Here is a 25,445-nt window from a genome sequence, read left to right as displayed (position 1 = left end):
TCATCACATTGCTCAATGCTGTACACCACAAAGTTACACACAACATTAATCGAAAGTAACACCTCTGAAAACCACGGCATGTGTGGCAGTGCATCATTATCGGCATAGTAACACACGCACAGCATTATTTTAGGATACCAAGAAGAGTGGAGCCCCTGAATGTAATGTCAGGAAACAGGTGAAGGTGCACAATGAAGAGTGTGCTGGTCACTGCCGTCGAGTGTGTGACATGCGGGGTCCCAGGCGATCCAGCAGAGACAAATACTGACCCAACTACATGCAGAATTTTTTGAGTGGCAGAACACTGAGCTACTGTGAGCGGCAAGCCTGTTGAGAAACGGCCAAAGTTAACTATATATGCAATATTCCCACAGAGGCAGGTGGATGGTGTCTGAACCTAGATTTTCTGTACCCTTTCAAAAAAACGATCTCCATGATAAACACTTTTCTTAAGAGCGAAATAGTCAAACACATGTTTCTGAGCAACTCCATTTTGTGGTACAACCTCATTAACTCAAACTCTGTTATCTCGAAATGTCAATTAAGTCTAAGGTTTCTTGCATCACAGAGTTACTTCCTATACCTGCCATGCATTTGTCGCTGCTTATCTCGAAAAGTCTTTGGAGACAAAGTTCAAATGTCTCGGAATCTCGTCAGCAAAAATTTTGAAAATGTAAGTAATCGTCGCATGGCAGCCTGGCACCCGCGCGTGTCAAAAGAGCGTGGAAAGGATATTTGATTGGCTGAAAACCGTTTTGCATTTGTCAACCAGTGTGTAAAAATCATTCACGTACGATATTTCGGCTGAACAATGCTTTGTTACAGCGAAATTCAATTTATAAAGCCGAAAGGATTCAATCTGACTCCAAATTGCTCTGCAGAAAAGTAACTCTATCCTGAATGTGGAGTGTGGTGTGAAGGTCACGTGTGGTGGTGCCACACATTCCTGGTGTTCAATGTTTGCAAAGTGTTCTTTTCCTGAACTTGGATATGCCTTTGAGCTATTAAACAGGGCTTGATCAATCACGAATGAAGTCCTGTCATGCTAATTTGCTGACACATGCTCATCTGTGCCTTCTAAATTGGCACTTATCGATGAATGTGAGTTGCTCATGCTCAGCTCAGGGTTCGTGAGTTTCGTTAAAGTTCACACACGCTCAGCTCACCGAGCGTTATCTCGGCTTACTCATGCTCAGCTCGTTGGCCACAGTGATCATGGGTGACCAAGCTGTGGTAAGCTATTCCACTATTGAAGCTGCTCCATTAATGAGCACCAGCAATACTGGCGTCTATGGGGGTTAGGAGGGGCAATCCCCCCCCGGGCCAGCTGAGGGGGCACCAAAAAGACACCTTTCGGACGACAGAAGAGAGAAGGTAAACCAAGAATAAGGGTGGGGAGCACAAATTTCCCCCAGGACAGAAAAGTAGACGATGACCCTGAGCACCAGTCACTTTGAAATGAATAGGATTGAACCACATAATTGCTGTGCAGGGCATGCTTTTATGTGTTGGTATTGCACAGGAGCTGCATATGGACGAGCAGAACGAAGCGTGCGAACATTCCTGGAGCACACTGGTCTTCCCTTCTTGCCCACTCCCATGGGAAAAGGGTTACTTCCGGATGACCATCCTCAGTGCATTGCCCCTGCTCGATCAAAGCAAGTCTGTTTTCGTTACTCTATTTCAGTACTGGGGTTATGTTTTTCGTCATAGTTAGATGACCGTATCTGTCAAGTGGCTGGAAGCAATGTCACAGAATGAAGACATTACATATTCGTAACACCGAGCTGCATGATTGACATACGGAGCCTTTTGTTACTGATTACTGCATGTTCAACCTTATTATGCAGTCAATATCCATCATCTGGCAACCCATCCTCCTTCATGTAAACCTAACGCAATCACATTGCAAACTGTAGGTAGTGTTATGGAGAGGTGGTTCTCAACATGTGTTTTTGAAGGAACCCTCTCCTGCATGGTGTTATGTTTGGCCTAATACTTGGGTGTATGTTGCTAACCTTGGGGTTGAAATGTGTAGATATATAAAAACCTGTAACCTTGAGAACAAGCATTCTTTCGGTTGGCACTGCTTGCGTACGTCTCATGCTTCTTTCGCTCTGGCGATACCACAGTGGCGACGATGGAAGCTGATTACCCCGACGTGTTTACTGCTCCGGGTGTTATCACGCCGGCTTTCTGCTAAGCATGACTTGTTCTGCTGGAATTCCGCCATTTTTGCCTACACCGAGCACACCTGCAGTGCCATGGCCGCAGTGGAAACAAGTCTTCGTGAACTACTTGGAAGCAGTGGGAGGAGACGCTTTTCCTGCGAAGCGCCGTAAAGCAACCCTGCTAAATTCTCTTGGGGTCGAAGGACAGCGCATTTTCTACGGCTTCCCGTTAGACACAAGCCCACCGCCGCTACCCACAGCTTCGGGGTCAGACGACGCAAAGCAAGCGGACTCAACTCTCGACGACTACGATGTTGCATTACGTACCCTGGACAAACATTTCATTGCGACAACGAATGAGCTCGTCGAGCGGCACCGCTTTCGCAGTCGTCGGCAGGTACCTGGTGGGCCATGGAAGGATTTCGTTACGAGCAACTGGGAGCTAGCTTCGTCATGTAACTACGGCACAGCAACGGATGATGCAATGCGTGACCAGCTAGTCGAAGGCACTAAATCGCGACAACTTCGAGAATGACTTCTGTACGAAGAAACGTCTTTGACTCTGGGCCGTGCTATCAGAATTGGTATTCATCGAGAGATGACGAAGCGAGAGCTGGAAATATTCGACAGCAAGGAAGTACAAAGAGTGAACACACAGAGGAAGCACCGCGACTACAAGCACCATGACAGTACGAACAAGCCGAGAGCAATATGTTATCGTTGTGGATCAACGTCACATTTGGCAAACAACGAAAAATGCCCTGCAAGACAGCAGTGTTGCAGGAAATGCCACAAGCTTTGGCACTTCCAGGTTATGTGCCAATCGTGTAAAAATGCGTCATCATCTTGGGAATTACGATGAACCTTTTGGTAGATACGGGCTCTACCGTGTCGCTCATACCGGAAAATGTTTACAAAGAAGCCTTATCTCAAAAGTTCCCGTTATCGCCTTCTAACGTGAATCTACTGGATTAGTCCCGACAACAAATAGGAGTGAAAGAATGCTTTCTCGCACCAGTGGAATACCATGGCCACAACACCTCCGTTTTATTTTACGTCGTGCAAAGAGGAACTGCGCTCTTGGGACTGGACGCTATTCGTAACCTGGGACTTCATATTCAGGGAGCAAGATTGACGTGCTACGAGACCTTCTCGGCGACTTCCCTTCCTCCTGAACTACAGGAACAGTTTGCGGGTGTCTTCACTGAAACTCTTGGACATGTGAAGGGTTAAAAACATAGGGTGAAGCTCAAAAAGTCTGTTAAGCCAGTCGCTGTGAAACTTTGACGGCTACCACTTGCACTCAGAGATGAAGTCTCGCAAGAGCTAAGACGTCTGGAAAAAGAAGACATCATCGAACGTGTAAGTACTTCTGAATGGATTTCGCCAATCATAGTAGTGCGGAAGCGGGGCAATTTATTACGACTCTGTGTCGACCTCCGTGAACCCAACAAAGCGATCGTTGTAGATGCATTCTTGTTACCACACATGGAAGAACTTTGGCACCAATTGTCCGGAGCAACATGGTTCTCCAAGTTAGACTTGGCTTCCGCATATCATCAGCTAGAGCTAACACCTAACAGTTGTGAGATCACTACTTTTATAACGCACAGCGGACTTTTTCGCTTTAAGCGAGAATGTTTCGACCTTGCGTCTGCACCTGCAACATTTCAGATAATGATGACATCCATCCTGCAGGAATGTAAGGGAGTGTGTTGTGCTACATTGATGATATTATTGTCTTTGGCAAATCAAGAGCGGAGCACACTGGGAACTTGCATCGTGTCCTTGAAAGGATCTCATCAGCGGGCTTGAAGCTGAATAAGAAGTGCATCTTTGAAGTGAAGGAACTGTCATTCTTGGGACACACTATTTCTGCAGAAGGTGTAAAGCCCTTATCATAGAACGTGGATGCAATCAAGTTTGCGCCGGTGCCGAAGGACTCCGCCACACTCTGTTCCTTTTTGGGATTATGCGACTAAAACGTTAGATTTATTTCTCATTTTGCGGATAAAGTCGAAAGTTGTTACGTCAAGGTAGCCAATTCACCTGGAACGGCAGATAAGATAGATTGCGCAGAAAAGCTTCCAGGAAATTAAGGTCCTAGTGGCAACATGTAGAGCCATAAAGATGTTTGACCCGAACTTGCCAGTCGTCGTGACCCCTGATGCCTCCGACTGTGGCCTGGGAGCTGTGTTACAGCAACGAAGTGAAGAAGGGTTACAGACTGTTGCCGTTGCATCTCGGACGCTTTCTTCCGCTGAACGTAAATACTCTGTCGGAGAAAAAGAGGCATTGGCGCGCCCTATTTGCGTGCGAACAATGGCACGTGTACCTGTGGGGCAGACGATTTTTACTACGAACTGACCACCAGGCTGTGGTAACCTTGCTATCATCTGGAGGATCCGGCCGGCTACCAGTCAGCATTTCGAGGTGGACAGTGAGACTACTATACTACAACTTCCAAGTCCAGTACCAGTGTGGATCTGATAACGTGGTAGCAGATGCACTTTCAAGACTACCTGCTTCAGCTACGCAAGCTCCCAATCTTGAAGAGGAAATTGTAGCCACGATATCCGCATGCATTTCCAAAAACGAGGTGCAGAAGAGCATTGAAAATGATCCTGTACTTCAGGAAGTAATGGAATTTGTGACTACCGAATGGCCAGGAAAGAAACAAGTGACGAAGGAGCTATGGCCATTTTACCGTGTCAAAACTGAACTGTCTGAAGTCTCTGTAGTGGCCACTTGCTCAGGGACAACAAAGTTGTTATACCAGAAGCGTTGACTTCAATGTTTGTGGAATTTGCACACGACAGTCACCAAGGGATTGTGCGAACTAAGCAAAGACTGCGTAACAATTTTTGGTGGCCGAAAATGGATAGCCAAGTAGAAGCTGCGGTGCGAGATTGTCTGGTGTGTCAGTCATGCGACAAAACGGCCAAGCCGTCATTTACGCCGATGCCCTTTCCCAGAGGAGTCATGGGAGCAAGTAGCCGTGGACATCGTGGGTCCATTTCTCAACGCTCCTCCAGGCTGCAAGTTCGTAATAACCCTCGTCGACTACCATTCAAAGTGGCCAGAAGTGGGCTTTACGGATTCCGTCACCTCTCGTACAGTTATGGACTTTCTTATGGCTGTATTCAGCATGGAAGGCTACGCTGCGACTGTGGTGACCGACAACGGGCCCCAATTCAAGTCCAGAGAGTTGGAAAACTTGTTATCAGAGAGGGGTATCAGGCAGAATACATCCTCGCTCTACTGCCCGCAGGCGAACGGCCTCGTTGAGAGGTTTAATAGAGTACTAAAGGATTTTGTTCAAATCGCCCTTCTGGAGAGAAGACGGTTGAAAAGCGCCGTTCTCAACTACTTTGCCTCATATAGATGTACCCCACCTGCTACAACTGGGACCTCCCCTGCCATGTTGCTACACGGACGGCAGCCAAGGACGAAAGTTGACATTGTAGAACAAGAGAGAAACTGATGTTCTGAGACTGGAACAACATAGAAGGGACGATACAAACAAAGCCTCAATTGCCTAAGAAATCAACGATGATCAAAATTGACATTGTAGGCCTACCATCCGGGAAACTTCATTCAAAGTCAGCACCAACAAAAGGAAGCTCTACGAAAGCACGTAGTAGGAAAACAAAGTTATTCTAAGAGATACACGGACGCATACAGGAGTGTGAAGAAACCAATATTTAAAGGACAACGGAAGCGAAATTTGTCAATTGTAAAAAAGGGTCCGAACAAGGTGTAAATCTTACGTGCGATTATGGTGCCACTAGTATTTTGTGAGTACGCTGTACGGGTGGGCATATTTTTGACGATTACGAGCACGCTGGGCCCGCCCACCCAACACGATCGCCCATGGAGCGCGCCCGCTGCCGCAAAGCATTGCGGGAAAATCTGAGGAGCGTGTGACATCAAATATCTCTCGAGCTCCATGTGCAGCTGCCAGGTGAACGGGATACACACGGTGAATTCCGAACAACGCCTCAAGATCTTTGATCCAGAGATCTCGTGAAAGACTGAAGGTGATATATCCGATGAGAGATGGGTTCGTAAATATGCTTCTTCGTCTCCGTTTTTCCCATAGCGGGGATCAGACGTACGCCAAGTGGTTTGTGCCTTCCGTTTTCGGGAAAATATAGAAGGGGCCGCTCCTTCTTTCAGCCCGATGTACTTCGTGGACAAGCCAAGGCTAATGAGCACCTCTGGATTTGTTTTGAACCATTCATCAACAATATCTCTGCGCACTACTTGTTTTGTTTCACCTGTCTGAGGCACGAGTGACGAAATGTGACGAAACAAGCGAAACTGGTGTGGATGGATGAAGACCATCAGACATCAAGACCGCATCAGCGGCGAAATGGCTGCACAAAATGGAATGTTAGAGAGCCTGAGATGACGAAGCAATTATAGTGCGATGCAGCTCCACCCGACAGTGGCTATAGGAATCACAGTACAGTCGGCGGCAATGCTATTTCGAGCGTACAGATTTTGACGCGGGTGCTTCCATCATAAAGAGGAAAACGAGGTGAAATTATTTACGCTACAGGATTTCTCATATATGTCGTATGTATTTTACGGCGACGTCATGAATGCGAAAAAAATACACAATTTTTCTCCTCCCTCTTTGAACAGGTTTTATTAAACTTGTATAGCCATTTCGAAAAAAACTTTCCATTTACTTTCTCTGGAATTATTTCAGGAATCGATAGACATCAAATTTATACAGTAAACCCCCGATAACTTGAAGTCGTAAAAACCGGAAAAAATTTCGAGATAAGCGGGGTTTCGAGTTAAGCGAACAGCGAAAATTACGTTGCCACGATGTTACCACAATGCGCTATGTTATGAAACGTAAAAAAAAAGCGTTCCTACAGTAATAGGGCTCGTAAACAATTCCGAAGCCATTTATTTTTTAACATCATCTGAGACTGAATAACTCCGTAATAGCAATCTGCTTGGCATTTGCATCTGTGAAAAAGAAAGCATCTTCAAGCACTTCAGTGCAACGCATGAGACACTCCTCCCGGCACGTCACTACCGCGGCCACTCTCGACGATTTCTGTATCACTCAGTTCACCGCTACTGGAACATCGCCATCGTAAAGCGCATAGTCCTCGATGTTCAAGTCCTAAGTCACTCTCCCCAAAACATGCGAGGCGCATCACGTCGTTGCACAATTCATCACAGCCACTGAAGTGGTCTGCTGGCTCCGGTACGGCGGTGGAAGACCAGAAACCCGCATGAATGAAACAGTTCATGCTACTGGCTTGATGAACTTGCTACCAGGCCTTTGATAAGTGCCACCTTCCGCTCCAAAGTCAGGGACTTTCATGCGCGTTGTTCAGCCATCATGGCGCCGCGAAGAACAAAACGAAGAGATCCTCGGACGAATGCAGAGGAGGAGGAGGAGTGACGTTGGGTGGAAAGGGTAGTGCTGTCTGCCTGCCACAGCTAGCGGCGCGTGAGGCGTGAGTCACTAGGACTGAAAGGCTTTGACCTTGACCTAGCCTGGGGTACCGAAGAATGCACGTTATCAGCCGTAGGTACGCTGACCTACCGGTGATGGGATTTCGAGATATCCGTACTCGAGCAAAAAAAGGCTTCGACTGAAAAGGGCCCAAATGTATAGGAAGCATTGGGGCATGGATCGGGACGCAAAAAATATTCGAGATAACCGATATTCCGAGATAAGCGAGTTCGAGTTAACGAGGGTTTACTGTATGTCTGCCACTTTCCATTTTTATAAAAAGGCATGAAAAGTGAGTACGGATAAATACCGTCTCAAAGCCCCGTAAACCGCGTCATTCTGTGTCGCCCTCTAGCCGTAGCACAGGAAAAACCGCGCGGAACATTTTGACCGTATCCATCCGCCGACCATGCGGCGCGCACGCGCACTGCAGTGCTCCCTCTCTCCTCTTTACTTTCATGGACAGCGGACTTAGGGAATGGCCTTGGAGACCAGAACAAAAGCTTACTTAGCTGCTCGTAAAGGGATTATCGTCAGCCAGCATTGTCGCGGCCCGTGTAAGAGACCACCGAGACCAATAAACCTCTTCTTTTTTCGGTGAGATGAGCTTATTAGCTTGACATGAAACGTCAATTTGCTCGATTTTACCGTTTCGGGTTTGTGCTTACTCAGTCAACTGTCTCATAAGGCTAACGAGAATCTCTCATATTTATGGTTAGTGGAAGGCCGACTTCACAAACATTCCAGTAACGTTCAACAGAACTGCCCTGTAATACATGAGACAACTGATGTTCTGAGGCTGGAACAACAAAGAAGGGACAATCACATACAAGGCCTCAAGTTGCCTAAGAAACTAACGATGAAAGATGAAAGTCACTGAAAAGGTTAGCCAGCTGTAGGACTCGAACCCACATCTTCTGGATTAGCTTAGCTCAATTGGTAGAGCCCTGGACCGGTAATCCAGAAGATGTGGGTTCGAGTCCTACAGCTGGCTAACCTTTTCAGTGGCTTTCATCTTTCATCGTTAATTGCCCTGTAATGTTCGTAATGTTGAAACAGCCAGCAAGTGGATTACACACAGATAAATGTTTCTTAGGATAACGGTACGTAGAACTGCAGCTTTATTTGTTGTTTCTCTTTCTTTCTTTTATTGATCGATTTATTTTTTAACTTTATTATTTTCTCTTTTTTTTTTTTTTTCGTGAACGCTCCACGTGAACCAATAAGACAAATTGATCAAGCGGCCGCTGCACAATTATTTCCGCCCACGCAATGAGCAACAGTCTTTTCCGGAACCCAAATTCACGTTCGCGAAGCAAGGAAAACCAACGACAACCAACGACAGCGATAGGGGTGTGGGATACATTTATTAGGCGAAAAGGAAAAAAAAAGGCTAAAGGTCAGCCAAACGGGACGTCGGCTTGCTATTCCGGAAATACATAAATAAGTAAATAAAATTAAGAAATAGGAGATAAATGAAACGGACGCAACGGAACAACACGTTAGTTAGTTGATTATAAGGTTAGTAAAAGTTCGGTGTTTGCATTTTCATGTTCAGGTTAGTCTAAGTGGGCTTTGGTAGTTTCCGCGCAGAAACAGCCAGATAACATTTGTTTACAGTAGTTTATTTTTCAACGGGGACTTCGATCGCGTTATTTTGAGATACGGACAATTTTTCGAGACCGGTTCCCTGGATTTTCCATCTTTAGACAATCCTTGCTAGTTGCACGTTGGATGACCCAAAACCTGTACCCGTCTGTCTTTGCGTGGCGAACAAAGCGAGGCCTTCTGAGGAAGATAAGGAAAAGCTCCGGGTCACTGGGGACTCTCCGCTGAACTAGTGTCTACGCTAGGGTTGCCACCTTTCGTAGTGAAAAATACCGGCTGAGGGAGAGGAGGTGGAATAGAGGGAAAGGGAAGTGGGTGAGGGGTGGAAGAGCACACACAGAAATAGAGCTCAGAAACGAGAGCTCAAGCCAATACGAGGAAACGTGTTCCTGTGTGTAATAATAATGAATAACTAAGGAAACAACTGGTGACTGCGTGGAGTTGGGTCTGTGCTCCAGATTTATTCAAGCTGTAGTGGAATGTTGAAGGGAAAATCCCGCAAAAGCCCCTATGACAGGTCTTGAGCCACAAATACCGGCAAAAGGCTGCCGGTATCACCTTCCTACCGGCAGAGCGAGCAAATAACTGGCCCTGCCGGTATAATACCGGCCTGGTGGCAACCCTAGTCTACGCTGAACGAAAGGTCTGGTGTAATGTGAAGTACCCTGTGAAAACCAAGGAGTGTCTAAAAATATAGTACTGAAGTTCCCGGGTAATAATCAGCACAATTATCAGGCGGAAATCGTACTCTGAGACCTCGTCGCGCGTCAAGTTCCTTTGATTCTATCTTGTTCAGTTATACATAAAGATGGAGTTCAAGGGGGGTTCAGGAGCTTCCTCCTTCTCCTTTTTTCTTTTTCCATTTTTCTTTTTTTTTTGAATAGCTGTTGCTAAATGCAATGCATTTATTTAGGCTGATTGAGCCTATCAAAAGGCCGAAAATCATGACGCCGAACTATCAGAAGGCCGACAGCCAAAAGACCCAAAAATCATAACGCCGAACTGTCAGAAAGCTGAAAATGGAAAGGCCAAAGAGACACAGGGTGAGCACTCCAGTGAATGACCACTGAATGGGATGGTGTAGATTATGAAAAAGTTTTGTGGCTATTGTATTAGAAATCAAATAACTGGAATGCATAGAATTTGGTGCTCGCAAATAGACTAGCCAGCGAAAATGAAAAACAATAATCTACAATATGTTTACTACGAAAAGAAAGTGTGTGGTGGGTAAAGTGAGGATAATTGTGCATTAAAAGCCCCTGAAATATAGATGCAAGTAAGAACTGAAATCTAGACAGCCGATGAAGCACATCACAGCCGACCGAATGTTATCGTTCGCTTTTCGGATTTGTTGAAATTGGGAGACATAGGGTGCTTTTCTTCTTTTTTTTTATGTGTTAATAATGAGTAGTTAAATCTACATTCCATTCAACAAGCAACATAAAATGGATATAGTTCGCTGCATTAGTTCGCTAGCGATATCATTCACTGGATGCTAGTATTTCTCTACTGTCGGTCAGACACAGGTGTTACAGTTGTCTTTACGTCTTTTTCTGGGCCGATGTTTATGGGTTACAAAAGCTCTACACCCACTTATTCAGGTAGTTCATTGCGGTTTCATTGCATTGAAAATACGGTTCATCAACATAGAAAGTATGAGACAACAACTACAACATCATTGTCTGACGGCCACCAAAAACAAAACAACTATATATAAAAATACTAGTATTCCGGTTGAGTTGGGAACTACGTCCGACGATATCCACGTTCAACGAGCGTGAAGTGAGAGCCTCAGGATAGTGGGCATTTGCGTTTCATTTAATTGATACAAATACAGAAGGTAATGCGTCATTGTGCTCAGTATTCTGTAGTACTCCCCTTTATAAAAGAACGCAGCTAACATCATAAGAAATCATCAGACATCATCAAAAACATCATCAGAAATAAGTAGAAGGTAGCAGGACCTTGGAAAATCACCAGTGATGAATCACCTCGTGTCATAGTCAAGATTTATTTGTTGTTGGAGAATCCCTTCCTAATCTTACCGTGTTGTCTGCACTCAGCAAACTTTGCGAGAGAGGGACAGAAAGAACAGATGTAATCGGCACAATGCAAGCGGCGCAGTGGGTGTAACCGCATTTATGTTCCTTCTTCAGTGGTTTTACTGTGCATTAGCATGCATGTTAATTTAAAAAATCCCGTCTCCCAATTTAAACAAATGATGTGATAGCACTTGATCGGCTATGATCTGTTTCCTCAGCTGTTCAAAACGGCGCTCCTGTAATTTCCGGGATACCGAAAAATCGTCCCCGGTGGGAACCTAGGTTAGAGCGATTCCGTGCCACTACATCCAATGCGCTCTTACATCCAAAAACGAGTCGTTACATCCACCCTGCTCTTACATACAAACGACCGTTACATTCAACGAGACTTTACGTCCATTTCTGGCCGATACATCCATAGTCAATACGTACAAAGAGCCGTTACATCCAACAGAAAACCATACACAACAAGCTGTTACGTCCATTGCGCCATTACATCCACAGACGTAGGAAAGTATGGATGGAAAGTATGGAAAGAAATGGATGTAACGGCGCGTTGGACGTAGCGTCCCCAGACTGGTTAGAGCCGGGTCCTAGGTTAGTTTCCAAGGTAGGTTAGTTTAGGCTTGTTTTTGACAGTTCACCGTCCACAGTCCATCGCATCTTCCGCATCACATTATAACTGGATATTCTGAAATCCTAAGCTGTTTGGAGAAGGATCGAAGACTGCTTGGTCGAAAGCCGTTCGATCGAAAGCTGGTTGTTCGACGCCGTTTATTCGAAAGACGTTTTTTCGAAGGGAGTTCGAAGGTCGCAGCGTGTCCTTAGCACCTCTTTTTCTGTAACTTTTTACTCGAGCATATGGAGCATGAGGCAATTAGTGTCCTCTCCTTTTTTGTGTGTTTGTTTGTTTTCTTGCTTTTTTTCAGCTAAGGAGGGGAGACCACTGGTTATTTGCAGACCTTTGTCATTCACGAACATCACAGCCGTTTCGGGTTTGTGCTTACTCAGTCAACTGTCTCATAAGGCTTACCAGAATCTCTCGTATTTACGGTTAGTGGAAGGCCAACTTCACAAACATTCCAGTAACGTTCAACAGGACTTCCCTGTAATGTTCGCAAGTTCGTAATGTTGAAACAGCAAGCAAGCGGATTACACACAGATAAACGTGTCTTAGGATACGGCACTTAGAACTGCAGCTTTATTTGTTGTTTCTCTTTCTTTCTTTTATTGATCGATTTATTTTAATATTTTTCTTTATTATTTTATTTCTTTTTTTTTTTTTTCATGAACGCTCCACGTGAACCAATAAGACAAATCGATCAAGCCGCCGCTGCACAATTATTTCCGCCCACGCAATGAGCAACAGTCTTTTCCGGAACCCAAATTCACATCGCGAAGCAAGGAAAACCAACGACAACCAATGACAGCGACGGGGGTGTGGGATACATTTATTAGACGAAAAGGAAAAAAAAAAAAAAAGAACGGCCTAAAAGTCAGCCAAACGGGACGTCGGCTTGCTATTCCGGAAATACGTAAATAAATGAATAAATAAAATTAAGAAATAAGAGATAAATGAAACGGACGCGACAGAACAGCAGGTTAGTTAGTTGATTATTAGGTTAATAAAAGTTTGGTGTTTGCATTGTCATGTTCAGGTTAGTCTAAGTGGGCTTTGGTAGTTTCCGCACAGGAATAGCCAGATAACTGACTTCACGAACATTCCAGTAACGTTCAACAGGACGGCCCTGTAACGTTCGTAATATTGGAACAGCCAGCAGGCGGATTACACACAGATAAATGTTTCTTAGGATAACGGCACCTCGAACTGCAGCTTTATTTATTGTTTCTCTTTCTTTCTTTTATTGATCGATTTATTTTTATTTTTATCTTTATTACAGTAGAACCCCTTTATAGTGAAGTCGTCTGGACCATGAAAAATCTTCACTATATCAAGGTCTTCACTACATCAGTAGTTAACTTTTTTCTGGCATGTATGACCCACAGAATGCCTGTAAGCGCCAGATATTGGTTGTAATGGAATACACACACTTTATTTACTTGAAAACACATGATAGCAAGTACATTTGGAACTGGTGCTATCTGAAGTGTTGCACTAAGGTGGTGCAGTAACACATGGGGATGTTCATTGCGCGAGCTTGACCAAACCACTTGAACAGCGCCGTATCAATGTCCTCGTAAGGGGATGCCCTCATTCTTTGTCTCTTTGCACTGCACCCACCTGCAACAGCGTCTTCAACAGTTGCTCGCTTCTTGACTATGCCGGACCCTGCCGCTTCTTAAACTCCAAACTTCTTCGCAATATCCTTGCGCTTCAGTGTTCTGGCGTCCACGTTGTGAAGCAGCTGCTGTCTTTCGATGACAGTGAACACCTTTCTCTTCGACATGCATTGCATTGCCACGCTTACGAAGCTCAAAATGCACCGCAATACACGGTGCTTTTGACAACGCCAAACAAAACAAAATGGCGAGCCTGGCTGGTTGGTCATGACGGTCATGACCACGCCTTTCATCCTACGTCATTGATCACGCCCAACTTCCGGAACATGGCGGCGCTATGTGAGTTCTGTTTTCGACCGCGATGGCGGAACGAGTCATTTTTTCGGGGAAATCTCGAAGTTTCGGCTGACTTTTCTTCACTACATCCGGTTCTCGCCCAGAAAAGTCTTCACTATAAACGGATTGCAAATACATGGGCGTCTATGGGCATTCAATCGGGACCGAGATTTCCCTTCACTACATCCGTTTCTTCACTACATGCGAGTTCACTATAGTGAGGTTCTACTGTATTTTCTCCTTTTTTTTTTTTTTTTCATGAACGCTCCACGTGAACCAACAAGAAAAATCGATCAAGCGACCGCTGCTAATTATTTCCGCCCACGCAATGAGCAACAGTCTTTTCCGGAACCCAAATTCACGTTCGCGTAGCAAGGAAAACCAACGACAGCAACGGGGGAGGGGGATATATTTATTAGACGAAAAGGAAAAAAAAATCGGGCTAAAGGTCAGCCAAACGGGACGTCGGCTTGCTATTCCGAAAATACATAAATAAATAAAATTAAGAAATAGGAGATAAATGAAACGGACACGACGGAACAGCACGTTAGTTAGTTGATTATTAGGTTAGTAAAAGTTCGGTGTTTTTCATGTTCAGGTTAGTCTAAGTGGGCTTTGGCAGTTTCCGTGCAGAAACAGCCAGATAACATTTATTTACAGTAGTTTATTTTGCAACGGGGACTTCTATCACGTTATTTTGAGGTACGGACAATTTTTCGAGACCGGTTCCCTGGATTTTCCATCTTTCGACAACCCTTGCTAGTTGCACGTTGGATGACCCAAAACCTGTACCCGTCTGTCTTTGCAGGGTGAACAAAGGGAGGCCTTCTGAGTAAGATAAGGAAAAGCTCCGGGTCACTGGGGATTCTCCGCTGAACTAGTGTCTACGCTGAACGAAAGGTCTGGTGTAATGTGAAGTACCCTGTGAAAACCAAGGGGTGTCTAAAAAATAGTACTGAAGTTTCTGGGTAATAATCAGAGCGTTATGAGACGGAAATCGTGCTCCGAGACCTCGTCGCGCGTCAAGTTCCTTTCATTTTATCTTGTCCATTTATACATAAAGATTGAGTTCAAGGAGTTATTCCGAAATCCTAAGCTGTTTGGAGAAGGCGTTTGATCGAAGACCGCTTGGTCGCAAGCCGTTCGATCGAAGGCCGGTTGATCGACGCCGTTTGTTCGAAAGACGTTTTTTTCAAAGGGAGTTCGAAGCTCGCAGCGTGTCCTTAGCACCTCTTTTTCTATAACTTTTGATTCGAACATATGGAGCATGAGGCAATCAGCGTCCTCTCCTTTTTTGTTTGTTTCTTGCTTTTTTTTTCAGCTAAAGAGGGGAGACCACTGGTCATTTGCAGAAAGGTTTTATTGGTCATTCACGAACAGCACAGCCTTCTGGCTTTTTACTCTCTCCCATCCGAAAGGAAATAAAGTTGAATAAAACTGAACTGAATTGAATAGAACAGTGCGGAAGCATCCCCCGTAGCTGTAGGACACATACCGAAGAAAATGTCTTCAAGTTTGGAGCAGCCAATAGTCTGTGCTTCTTCTGGGCACCCTTTTCATTGCTGGGATCCGAAATGGGATAGTGATATGTGCACGAAAGGCACTCGAAGTCTGAATGCTAAGAAGGAAATTTCGCCATAGTATAAAATACAGATATTGTATTAACAGCCATATAAAACTTTAGTTCAATCTTGTATAGAGTATGCATCTGCTCCAAACGAAGCAATAAAAAAATCAATCAAACGACCGCTGCCGTTTTGATGAAGCGGTGTTCGATCAAATGACTTTCGACCAAATGTCCCGCGTTCGATCAAACGGCTTTCGTTCTTGCGGAGACAATTTCTCCGGAGGACATTTTTCTCTCGGGAACGGTTCTGCCTGGGAACATTTTTTTCCGGGGAAGAAAATCGGGTCCAGGAAGAAATGCCCCCGGAAAAATTTTCCCCAGAAGAAATGTTCCCTGGAAGAAACGTCCCTGGAAAAAATGTCCCCTGAGGAAAATTCACTTTTGGTACGCATGTACTGGTTGACTTCGGACGTTGACTTTTTCCTATATAGGACAATGTGAATGTTTGGATTTTTGAGCACCGAAGCGAGTAATCGTATATCCTATTCCATTTCCTAATCAAATATGGAATTCAATGTTCAAATTCCAAATCGAATTGATGCTTCTACTAAACTGAATATATTTGAAGAGACCCGGCACATGGAGAACAAAAAAAAAAGAGTAAGCACTATACTTATGCATACATATACGTACCGTACATGTTTGTGTTCCAATATATGTTGTATATGTGTCCAATTACGGTTATTCAACGAGTCAATTAATTTATTCGTATTCAATTCCATTTTAAAATGACTATTCGCACATAGCATTTCTTTGCTTAGGTAGTCGCTGTGCGTCTACCTTTGGTGAATTTATTTCATTGTGTCTTGCAACAATGCGGCCTGTACAGTCATGGGGCTCCCGAGATGTGATACCGCTAGACATATTGAAATATATTTTTGTCTCTCAATTTTGTTGCTTTCCCCCCGCATTTTATTTTCCTCTTTACACATCACCGTGCACGTCGATCTGTACACTTCTAAAAAAGAACTTGACATGCTCCTGGTGAATCCGAATGACGTCTTCTCTCCTGATTTGTTGAAACTGGATGGCGTACTACTTTCTGTGACACTTCACATTTGTGCTAATTAGCAGAGAAAATGTTTTTCCGTGTTAGTGCTGCGAAGCAACCATTGCTGTACGCGGTGTACAGGCGTGGACAGAGGACAGCAGGAGGGAGGGTGACAGGGGGTTAGTATGCGTCCTGGGTCGACTTCAGGGCCAAGTGAGCCGACATCAGGAAAGTCCGACGGAAAACCCAGGGAAAACCTCAGAGAGCACACCTGGTGACAGGATTCGAACCTGTGTCACGTTGTATCAACGAACCTGAAATTGATTGCGGTGTATTCCCTACGAGAAATCGTAAGTGAAAGTAGGTCGAGCTTTCAAAGTAAAAACCCTTAGTAAGTGGTTAGGAATTTTAGTATTTATTTTGAGCCGGAGGACTTCAAGACCTGCAATATCGCAACCGGGGATTTCGCAAAAATTCCACGCGTACCAAGAGTGGATGTTTCTCGAGGGGACATTTTTTCCGGGGGACATATTTTCCAGGGGACATTTCTTCCGGGAACATTTTTTCCAGGAACATTTTTTTCGGTTCCCAAGAAAATCTGGCATCTCGGGCGAGCTTTGATTATATGAAACGACTTCTCCGTGATCATTCCTTCATTTGGCAACTAGCGCTAATATTCATCTCTGGAAACCCCAATTTTGTAATGGCATCTGTGTTGCCCTTCAAGAATAGTGATTTTCCTAAAATACGCATAAATTTGGCTCACATGGTGTCCAGTTCTTCAGCTTTTCCACGACCGAATTTTATGTTTTCAAGTTTAGATTGAATTAACTGAGACCTCAGCATTCAACACAACGGAATCGAACAAAAAATTTACGCTTCAGAAATTCTTCTAAAAAAGAAAGGAATGCATATATTATCCTGTCCCACATAATAAGGAGGCCGAACTGTACTTTTTTGCCACACTCAAACAAGAACCTGTTATGTTGTCAGGTGACCATAGTTATTATTTTTCTGCAATGTGTCCTTTTATTTTTTGTCGAATCGTTCCTCTTGGCATTCAGGGAAAAAAAAGACTGTGTAGGGAATATCGCGACTCCCGCTGCGAGGCCTTGCCACTCGACCTTCCCATATCTTTTTTGGTTGGTTTCCGTGTGTCGACCCAAAGCCTTTATCGCCCTTCACCTCCTTTGTACGGTTTTGCAAACTGGCACACCAGAAGAGAGGGAGTCCACTGTCACTGGGGTTGTCGACTGACATCATTTTTCTGAGCGGGTGTAAGGTAAAAGAAAAAGAAGGGAGAACATGGAGGAAAGGAGCCTTTCAAATATGTTACTGAAGTTTTCGGGTAATAATAAGAAGTCTGTTCTACGACGGAAATTTTGAAAAGTCTTTTGCACCAACGCCTTGTAAATGAATTCAGATACAGTTGAACCTCTCAATAACGAACGTCCATTTAACGAAATCCTCCGTTTAACGAAAAATTTCCGTTGCACCAGCGCGTCCCCATAGACGCCAATGTATTTTTGAGCTCGATTTAACGAAATACGTTCGTTTGGTCACCTCTATTTAACGAAGTCCCCGGGCTCTCCTGCGCGTGTCTTTACCCCTTAACCACAAAGAAAAGGAGGAGAAACTTTCCTTCTCCGTTGGTTTTACGCGAGTTTTTGTTGGTTACTTCGGTTGTCACGTGCTGGGGGCGCGAACGTGCCGATGTGTGCTTCGCCTCTGCCGGTAATCGGTGCGCCGATGCTGTGCGCCGCGACGGTGCGTCGCACCGGCGCGAGGCTCTCTTCGCACCCGTTTTCGGACAAGAAAACACGCATTGCTGACATTTTTTGCTCACGCCTCGCGAAGTCTTATCTGCTTGTGTTGACGACGACGACAGTACGTTGTGGTTTTGTGCCTTTTCATTACTTTTTTTTTGTTCGCGCCGCTAATGCTGACGGTGGTAAAATGGGCATGATGCCACTGCCGTTCAGGGTTCCATCGGCGCAGGCGTCTACGCGACATGTACCCATTTCTCGTTCTTTTCGGCGGCGTACTATTGTTCTTTCCGGACGTCATGAGTGAAAGTGAACCAAAGAAACTTCGATACGCGAGCGCGTAGGAAAAAGCAGTCGAGGTTCATCCGGAGTTACGAAGGTAATGAACGCTCAGAGCGACACTGTGCACAAATTACGTGTTACCTAGCATTATGTAATGAATAAAGCTTGATATTTTGTGCCCTTCTTACCGTAGTACCTGTTTCATGACAAATGACGTTTCGCGGAATGCGCGGCGCTGGTAGTGCGGCGGCCATCTTTGTTTAACTTGGCGTGATCCATTTAACGAATATCTCAATTTAACGAAACAAAGAGTCAGCATTTACAAATTCGTTATATAGAGGTTCAACTGTATTTGATAATGCTTACTTACCAGAAATATACATATCAAAATGTCATTTTTGCATGCATAATAGGGTTATTATCAAGGTAAATTGCATGTTGTAAAAACATTTTTGGGACCATTCATATAAGACCCCGGTTAGCGAATGCTGCTCTTCTAGACGCAGGCGGGTTAACTTTGCTGTGCATTTCTCACACACAAAATATGGACTTTGTCGCAGGCAGTGCTATGTACCTCGTAACTTTAATGAGCTCCCCTTCAACAGTTTTTCTTTGGAATCGAAGTACAAACTAAAAAAAACACTACGGCAACTTTATCATAGGATGTGGTACCTTTATATGTTCATATACTGTCAAACTGTATGCCGCTGGCTGCTTCAAGGCGAGTGCCATAAGCCGTTCGGCTTAGATGGGCCTGTTTTATTATATTTGTAGTTTGCTGTCTTGAGTAAAATTGTTATTATTATTATTATTATGTAAGCGAGTGCAAAAAAAAAAAAAAAAAAGGGAATACCGTTTCGAGCACTAGATTCTCCAGACTGGCATTGTAAGCGCTGTGTGTAGGCAATGTTTATAGCCTAATTTATAGCCGCTGGTAGATCCAATTGAGAGCCTCCGAGATACCGGCATCCGTACTATCCGATCACACTTGTACGTCGGCAACTCGGCATACAGTAAGTATGCGCTAGTAAAACAATACGAAGAGCAACTAAACATTCCATAATCAGTCAGTAGAGGCGGTAGTGACTTGTGAAAACAATAATTGTAGCATAAATATATAAGAACAAAAAAATAAAAATAAAGTACTCATGTAGCGATAGGAGACAAGCAAAAAGACGTGAATGTGTCGAATGGAACTGCGGGTGAATGTGTCGAATGGAACTGCGGACCTTTCGTGGCAAAGTCCGACACTTTACCACTCGACAAACAGCGCAGAGGACGCGGGCCGCCTTAAACTTGCGAGGTCAACCATGCAGAATGGGGATTATTTCGGGAGTCGGAGGCGAACGGCGTGATAAGGACTGCGAGCATGGCGCCATCTAGAATCGGGAAAATCGTGAATCAGAGTTGCTCCCCGACTGGTATGGCCTCTTAATGCGCAGTGCAGCCCCTCCGCCGTCGTGCTGCGGGCAGTCTCCCGAATTTTTAGTTCGTCAGGTTGGCGGGTATGATTGTCTTGCCTGCTCCGTGAGCCATTGCATTGTCCTCCATGCTTTTTTGTAGCTTCCCGCACCATTTTTCTTTCAAACATTCCTTTCAAGCAAGCTTCAGTGAGGTGGGCAACATGCCCTTGCGCTTGTGGAAAACATGTTAATAGACAGGACGAGTACATTACGGGCAAACTTGAGTAGTATGCTGCATTAACTGTTTTAACGTTTTTTGAAATAGTCAGTCATCAAAACGCCTTCATCATCCCAGAAAACTGTAGCCATGACCTTTCCTGCTGGTCATTGCGCCTTGAATTTCATCAGCCTCGGAGAACTGAGCACTGCCATTCCATGTACTGCTGTTTTGACTCAGCATCACAGTGACGCATTCATGTTTCATCAACATTAACAAGTCACTCAAGAAAAGCGTCTGTAGAACGTTCAGAATGCTGCAAAATCAACTTGGAGGTATCAGTTCAGCATTGTCTCTCTTCGACATTCAAATAATGCGGCATTGACATGGCTGACAGTTTCCGCATTTCCAGCTCCTCATTGATTAAAAACCCAATCTGTTCTCTGGATATGCCTAAGCTCACCGTAGTTGCCTTAGTCAAAATGAGGTCATAGGGACAATCAACAGTTTTTGTTGTTGACACAGTTTGAGGTCTCCCTGATATCTTCCGGCATCTTCGGTGTCAAAGGCCGTACGTTGAAAGTTTGCACTCCACTTCTTCCCTGTTGAGTATGACTGGCGCTCGTCACTTAACATTTCAATCATAGATTTCACTTTGAATTTTCTTAGCGTAAACACGAACTTCATTACGGCCCATTAAAGGTCAACCTATAAAAATTTCATTCTTGCAGTAGACATGGTTCTGTTGGATAGCCTGAGCGAAAAGGAATGGTTCGCTTGACAAACCTACAATTTCTCTTCATCTTTGTCTCACTCTTTTGTGTATATACAATGACGATATCATGTTCGTATGTGTGGTAGAAGGTTGGTTCAATAACTTTTCAGCACACCTTCATATTGTTCGCATGTTGATATTTGCTGAAATGTACAACAGCATTCTTTCTTCTTCCTCTTCTTCACTGTATTTTTTTTTTTTTTTCTGCATCCTTCCATCCGTACATTTCTAAGCTCTGTCCGTTTCTTTATTTACATGGCTGCTACACATTTTTTATTTTTTTTGCATGCTTGCGGTGTAGGCTTCGCAGTGCAGTCACCGAGTATAAGCGCACCTTGCTCCTGCTAACCTTGAAAAACGTAGTATATAAAACTGAGATTATTGCAAAAGAAATGCTGGATACTGTTCTCTAAGCACATTAAGTTCATTAAAAAGGTCATACGTCTGTTGACCTTTTCCAGCTGTCTCAGTGTTCCAACGGGGTTGCAGGAGGTCCCAAGTTCGCCTGACAGCTGTTTTCCCTTTTAAACTTTTGGCCGCCATACAACTATAAAGTTTTATTGTCTATAAGTATCAGCTTTGCACACCTCGCATTCCAGCATGGGTTTCTGCTTCCTTTCGACAATTATGGTGCTTGACCAATGAAAATGAGCGAATTGTTTTGCACAAGAAAATTCTATACTTCCGGCAGTTTTCAGAGACCATGGTTTGAACTCGATTAGAGCATTAAAACGGGTACTACCCCTTCTGGGACCTTCAGTAGATACCTTTTAGAGAAAAATCTGCAACCGAAGCTGGTCATTTGTTGCAGTAATTAATTGGTTTCGGTTTACATATTTTTGTCGCGGCTGGTCGCGGTGAAGCGCAAAATGACGCTCTTTCACTCCCGTGTCCACCAATGAATTACGTCGTTTTGTGCTTCGCTGCGACCAGCCATGACAAAAATACGTAAACCGAAACCAATTAATTACTGCAACAAATGACCCGCTTCGGCGGCAGATTTTTCTCTAAAAGGTGTCCACTGAAGGTCCCAAAAGGGGTAGTACCCATTTTAATGCCAACAGCGCCCTGCTTTAGAAGTTAGCTTTTTTCACGAAACTCATTCGAATTTTTATTTAAATAATGAGCGCCTCCCGCTCATTCACGCGGTGCGCATCTTGTAGGCGGTATTGGACAGATACTTGTAAAAGAGAAAGTTATTCGATTAGTGCACCGGTTCGCGAATTAATTAGCCCGGGGATTTAACTGAAACACCCGGTATATGTGCGTTATTCAGGATGTTTATTTTTATCCTTTGCAGAATTTGTATAGACTTCATTATAATGCGGTTTGACCTGTAAACTACCCCTATTATTAGTGGGCGACTGGGGAAATATGGGCCCGATGCTGGACATTTTGATACTTCTAGAAATAGACTTTCGCAAAACACAATTTGAAATGAAAGGTGACGTCTCACTGCGTATGACATGTCTTCTCTAACCAGCATGACCACTGTCCCATATTCACCATTTTCTGTGCGTTTAAACTGAACATCGTATCCATCATAATGCACCAGTGGTTCTTAGCAAGATTTATCCACTTCTCAGACAAGGCAACGAAACAAGGTCTAGATAACAAGGCATCGAGCAAGGTTCCAAGTTCTTCACAATCTTTATACCGACTACAGATACTCAGATGTACAGCAGCAAACAACAGACCTACTGATAACAGAACTCAGATACTTGGCTGCAACACAAGGCATTCCAGACAGAAGAAAAAAAAAAGCAAAATCTGCCATCACAAGCGCTACAGTCTATCTAGACCGTAATTATGTTTTAGGACCACCGCCTTTGATCCATCTTGCTTCCGTATATGTACCCTACCGTTGCGTATCCAAACGTAAGCATATCCCCTGTCACATGCTACGGTTCTGGTGTACTAAAGCAACATTTTGTTCTAACTGGTCAGATTTTCGCACAAGAAAACCTGGCCGCACCTGCCTAAAGTTTATTGACCCCCATTGATCTCAGATACCTTGCGCTTTGAATCTCACTATTATCGGAGGAGTACGATCATCTGACTTTCTGGGGAGCCTATGCACAGCTTCATAACCCGCTCTCGGCAAGCCCATGGAGGCCGCAACGTCAATTGCGACATCCGCTATTTCCTCTTTTTCATTTTGTATAACAGATTTCTAAATTGCTCTGTCTGCTATACTGCCCAGCGTTGTTTATTGCTGTCTTAAGAGTCTTAATTTCATCCCCCATTTGGGCTAGGGACTGATCAGGCTTATTCACTTGGGTTCATCGATCTTGTGTACATTTTTCGTTCACCTTGACTCTAGTTACCACAGCATCAAATTTTAGTGAGAAAGTGAGCCTTCATCTTCCCAGCCTTTTGCCAAGTGATACACTATCACATTTTTTGTTTTCAATGACCACTTTGTGTTTCTCAACCAGTTCTAGAAACATCTCCCACTCCTCTGCACTCTGTTGTGCATGTGGAGCCATCAGAACACTAGATCAGCACAAAGTTTTCAAGCCAAACGCGAGCAGGAAAGGTGATACCAAAGCAGCAGACGACAGCCGTCGGAAGCAGAAATGATGCGTGCTTCTGCTTCATTCTACTAGGAATTGGGCCGAGTCTTCTTTGAGGCTCCCAATACGTAGCCCTTGGCTGAGGGCGCACACTCCCTTGAGGGGACATTTGGCCTCAGGGTCCCTTGAGGATAGGCAGCATGTGAGTGACTGTGGAATGCAAATGCATTAAATTCAATACACGTTGGGCCGTGCAGTCTCTACAGTATACCTCTCAGTTGTCCCAACACTGGCCAAGCAGTTTGAGAACCTGCATAATGGTTTTACGTACAGCCACAAAATCAGTCCGAATTTTTGTGAATGGCATAAATCCATTTTACTTCAAAAGTTTACACTCTGAATGTTCAAAGTAGTTTTAAAAGGTATCTATATGTGCCTGCTTCGCAGCGTGAACATGCAGCAACGTATTGTGGTGCATTTCAGTGGGTGTAATTGTAACCTTGTACACATTCATGAGTGTGGTCACCGCAGCAAGGATTGCCACTGTGGACGGGAGTGCATCAACGACATCCACTCGCTGCTGTTGTTTTTGGCTCTTTTGTGTGTGTGTGTTGTCAGTGCCAAAACTGTGTTGATGCTAACACTCTGGAACTCTCTTGCTGCAGAATTTACGTCTCTCCCTCTACTAAACACACTTTATTGCAGCAACATCATTGACATCCTCGTTGAAGTGGAGGATATTTCAATATTTCTAGAGGTTTTCGGGAAATATTTTTTTCTAAATTTGGGGGTTAAAACTAGGGTAAATAAACATGTGCTCTAAATTCTCGGGTGGAAAAACGTCCAGCATGCTAAGTTCGGGGAGAAATCGGGCTGAGTTACTCACACTAACTGTACTGGTTTGGTGCAAGCTGTGACGTATTTGCTGCCAAACAAGTATGTTAGTGCATTCCACCAGACATCCGAGTGAGGGGAATTTGCCGGGTAAAAATCGGGTTTCACCCTAAAGGGTCAACCTTCAATTCGGGGTGCAAGTTTGGGGAAGAATCGGGTTAAACCTTAAAACTTCAGGCTCTAAGTATTTGGTAGTCAAGGACATGCATATTGAAAGATTAGTTCTTGCAACATGCCTGAAGTGGAGTGTTCGGCTTCTATTGCGTACAAATAAGTTCTGCCTGCACACACATGCTGCCGATTTGAAGCGAGATGAGTACAATAATCAAATATATTTTTCGAGGAACAATCTGATTTATTGGACAAAGGAAATTCATTTGACGATTTGGGGCATTTGATTGTGCCAACAACTTTCTTTTTGTTTCTTTTTTGTCGAAAAGTTGGAGTGTTCATATTTTTGGAATCTGAATTATAGGTCGGTGACCACAGTGACAAGCTTCCTGTGTCTTGCAGGGCATTGCAAGATGCAGATGTTATCTTGCTGCTCGGAGCACGCCTTAATTGGATGTTACATTTTGGTCAGCCTCCAAGGTTTAACCCCAACGTTAACATTATCCAGGTGAGAACTCTCACTTTGCATTGTTAGGAGTTAACGTAAGTGTCTTCACTGAAGGTGGAGCTTCTCCAGGAAGAGTTGCATAGCAGTGTTCAGTCCAAGGTTGCCCTCGCAGGGGATGTGGATGCTGTAGCTCAGCAGGTAAGGTACTCTCCCTGCATGGAAATCATTTCTTTTATTTCTTTGTCTGGGAAACCTTCCTTGAGGTCCCAGAGAAGGTACATTTGGCTAACATTTCAATGCCAGTAACCAAAAATGTTTGTCAATGGAGGGTTTCCTTCCAAATAATACTATTACTAACCAGTAGAGGCGTGCGAATATCAAAGTGCTCAAATACTAATCGAATTTCGAATATCAAGTCACAGGTTAGAGGTTTCTAAGGGTAACAGTCTCTCCCTGTAGAGGCCTGAAAGTTGTTGAGAAAAGTGATCATGACATTGATAGACAGACTGCAACCGAAAAGAAATCTGAAGAG

The 25,445-nt window shown here is 44.2% G+C and overlaps 1 protein-coding gene across 2 annotated transcripts in view; it reads left to right on the top strand.

The window, feature by feature from the left end:
• The window catches only part of LOC135374360 (2-hydroxyacyl-CoA lyase 1-like), a 77,646-nt gene that overhangs the window by 21,687 nt on the left and 30,514 nt on the right, over window positions 1–25,445 (top strand). For both annotated transcript variants that reach the window (XM_064607354.1, XM_064607353.1), the window contains 3 exons: window positions 1,523–1,658; window positions 24,868–24,973; window positions 25,028–25,111. In XM_064607354.1, the coding sequence (XP_064463424.1) occupies window positions 1,523–1,658; window positions 24,868–24,973; window positions 25,028–25,111 (326 nt within the window). The remainder of the gene's footprint in view (window positions 1–1,522; window positions 1,659–24,867; window positions 24,974–25,027; window positions 25,112–25,445) is intronic.

Source organism: Ornithodoros turicata, unplaced genomic scaffold (assembly GCF_037126465.1).
Source record: "Ornithodoros turicata isolate Travis unplaced genomic scaffold, ASM3712646v1 Chromosome54, whole genome shotgun sequence".
NCBI lineage: Eukaryota > Metazoa > Arthropoda > Arachnida > Ixodida > Argasidae > Ornithodoros > Ornithodoros turicata.
Note: the sequence above shows the minus strand (reverse complement) of the source record. Positions and strands in the feature narration are given on the sequence as shown.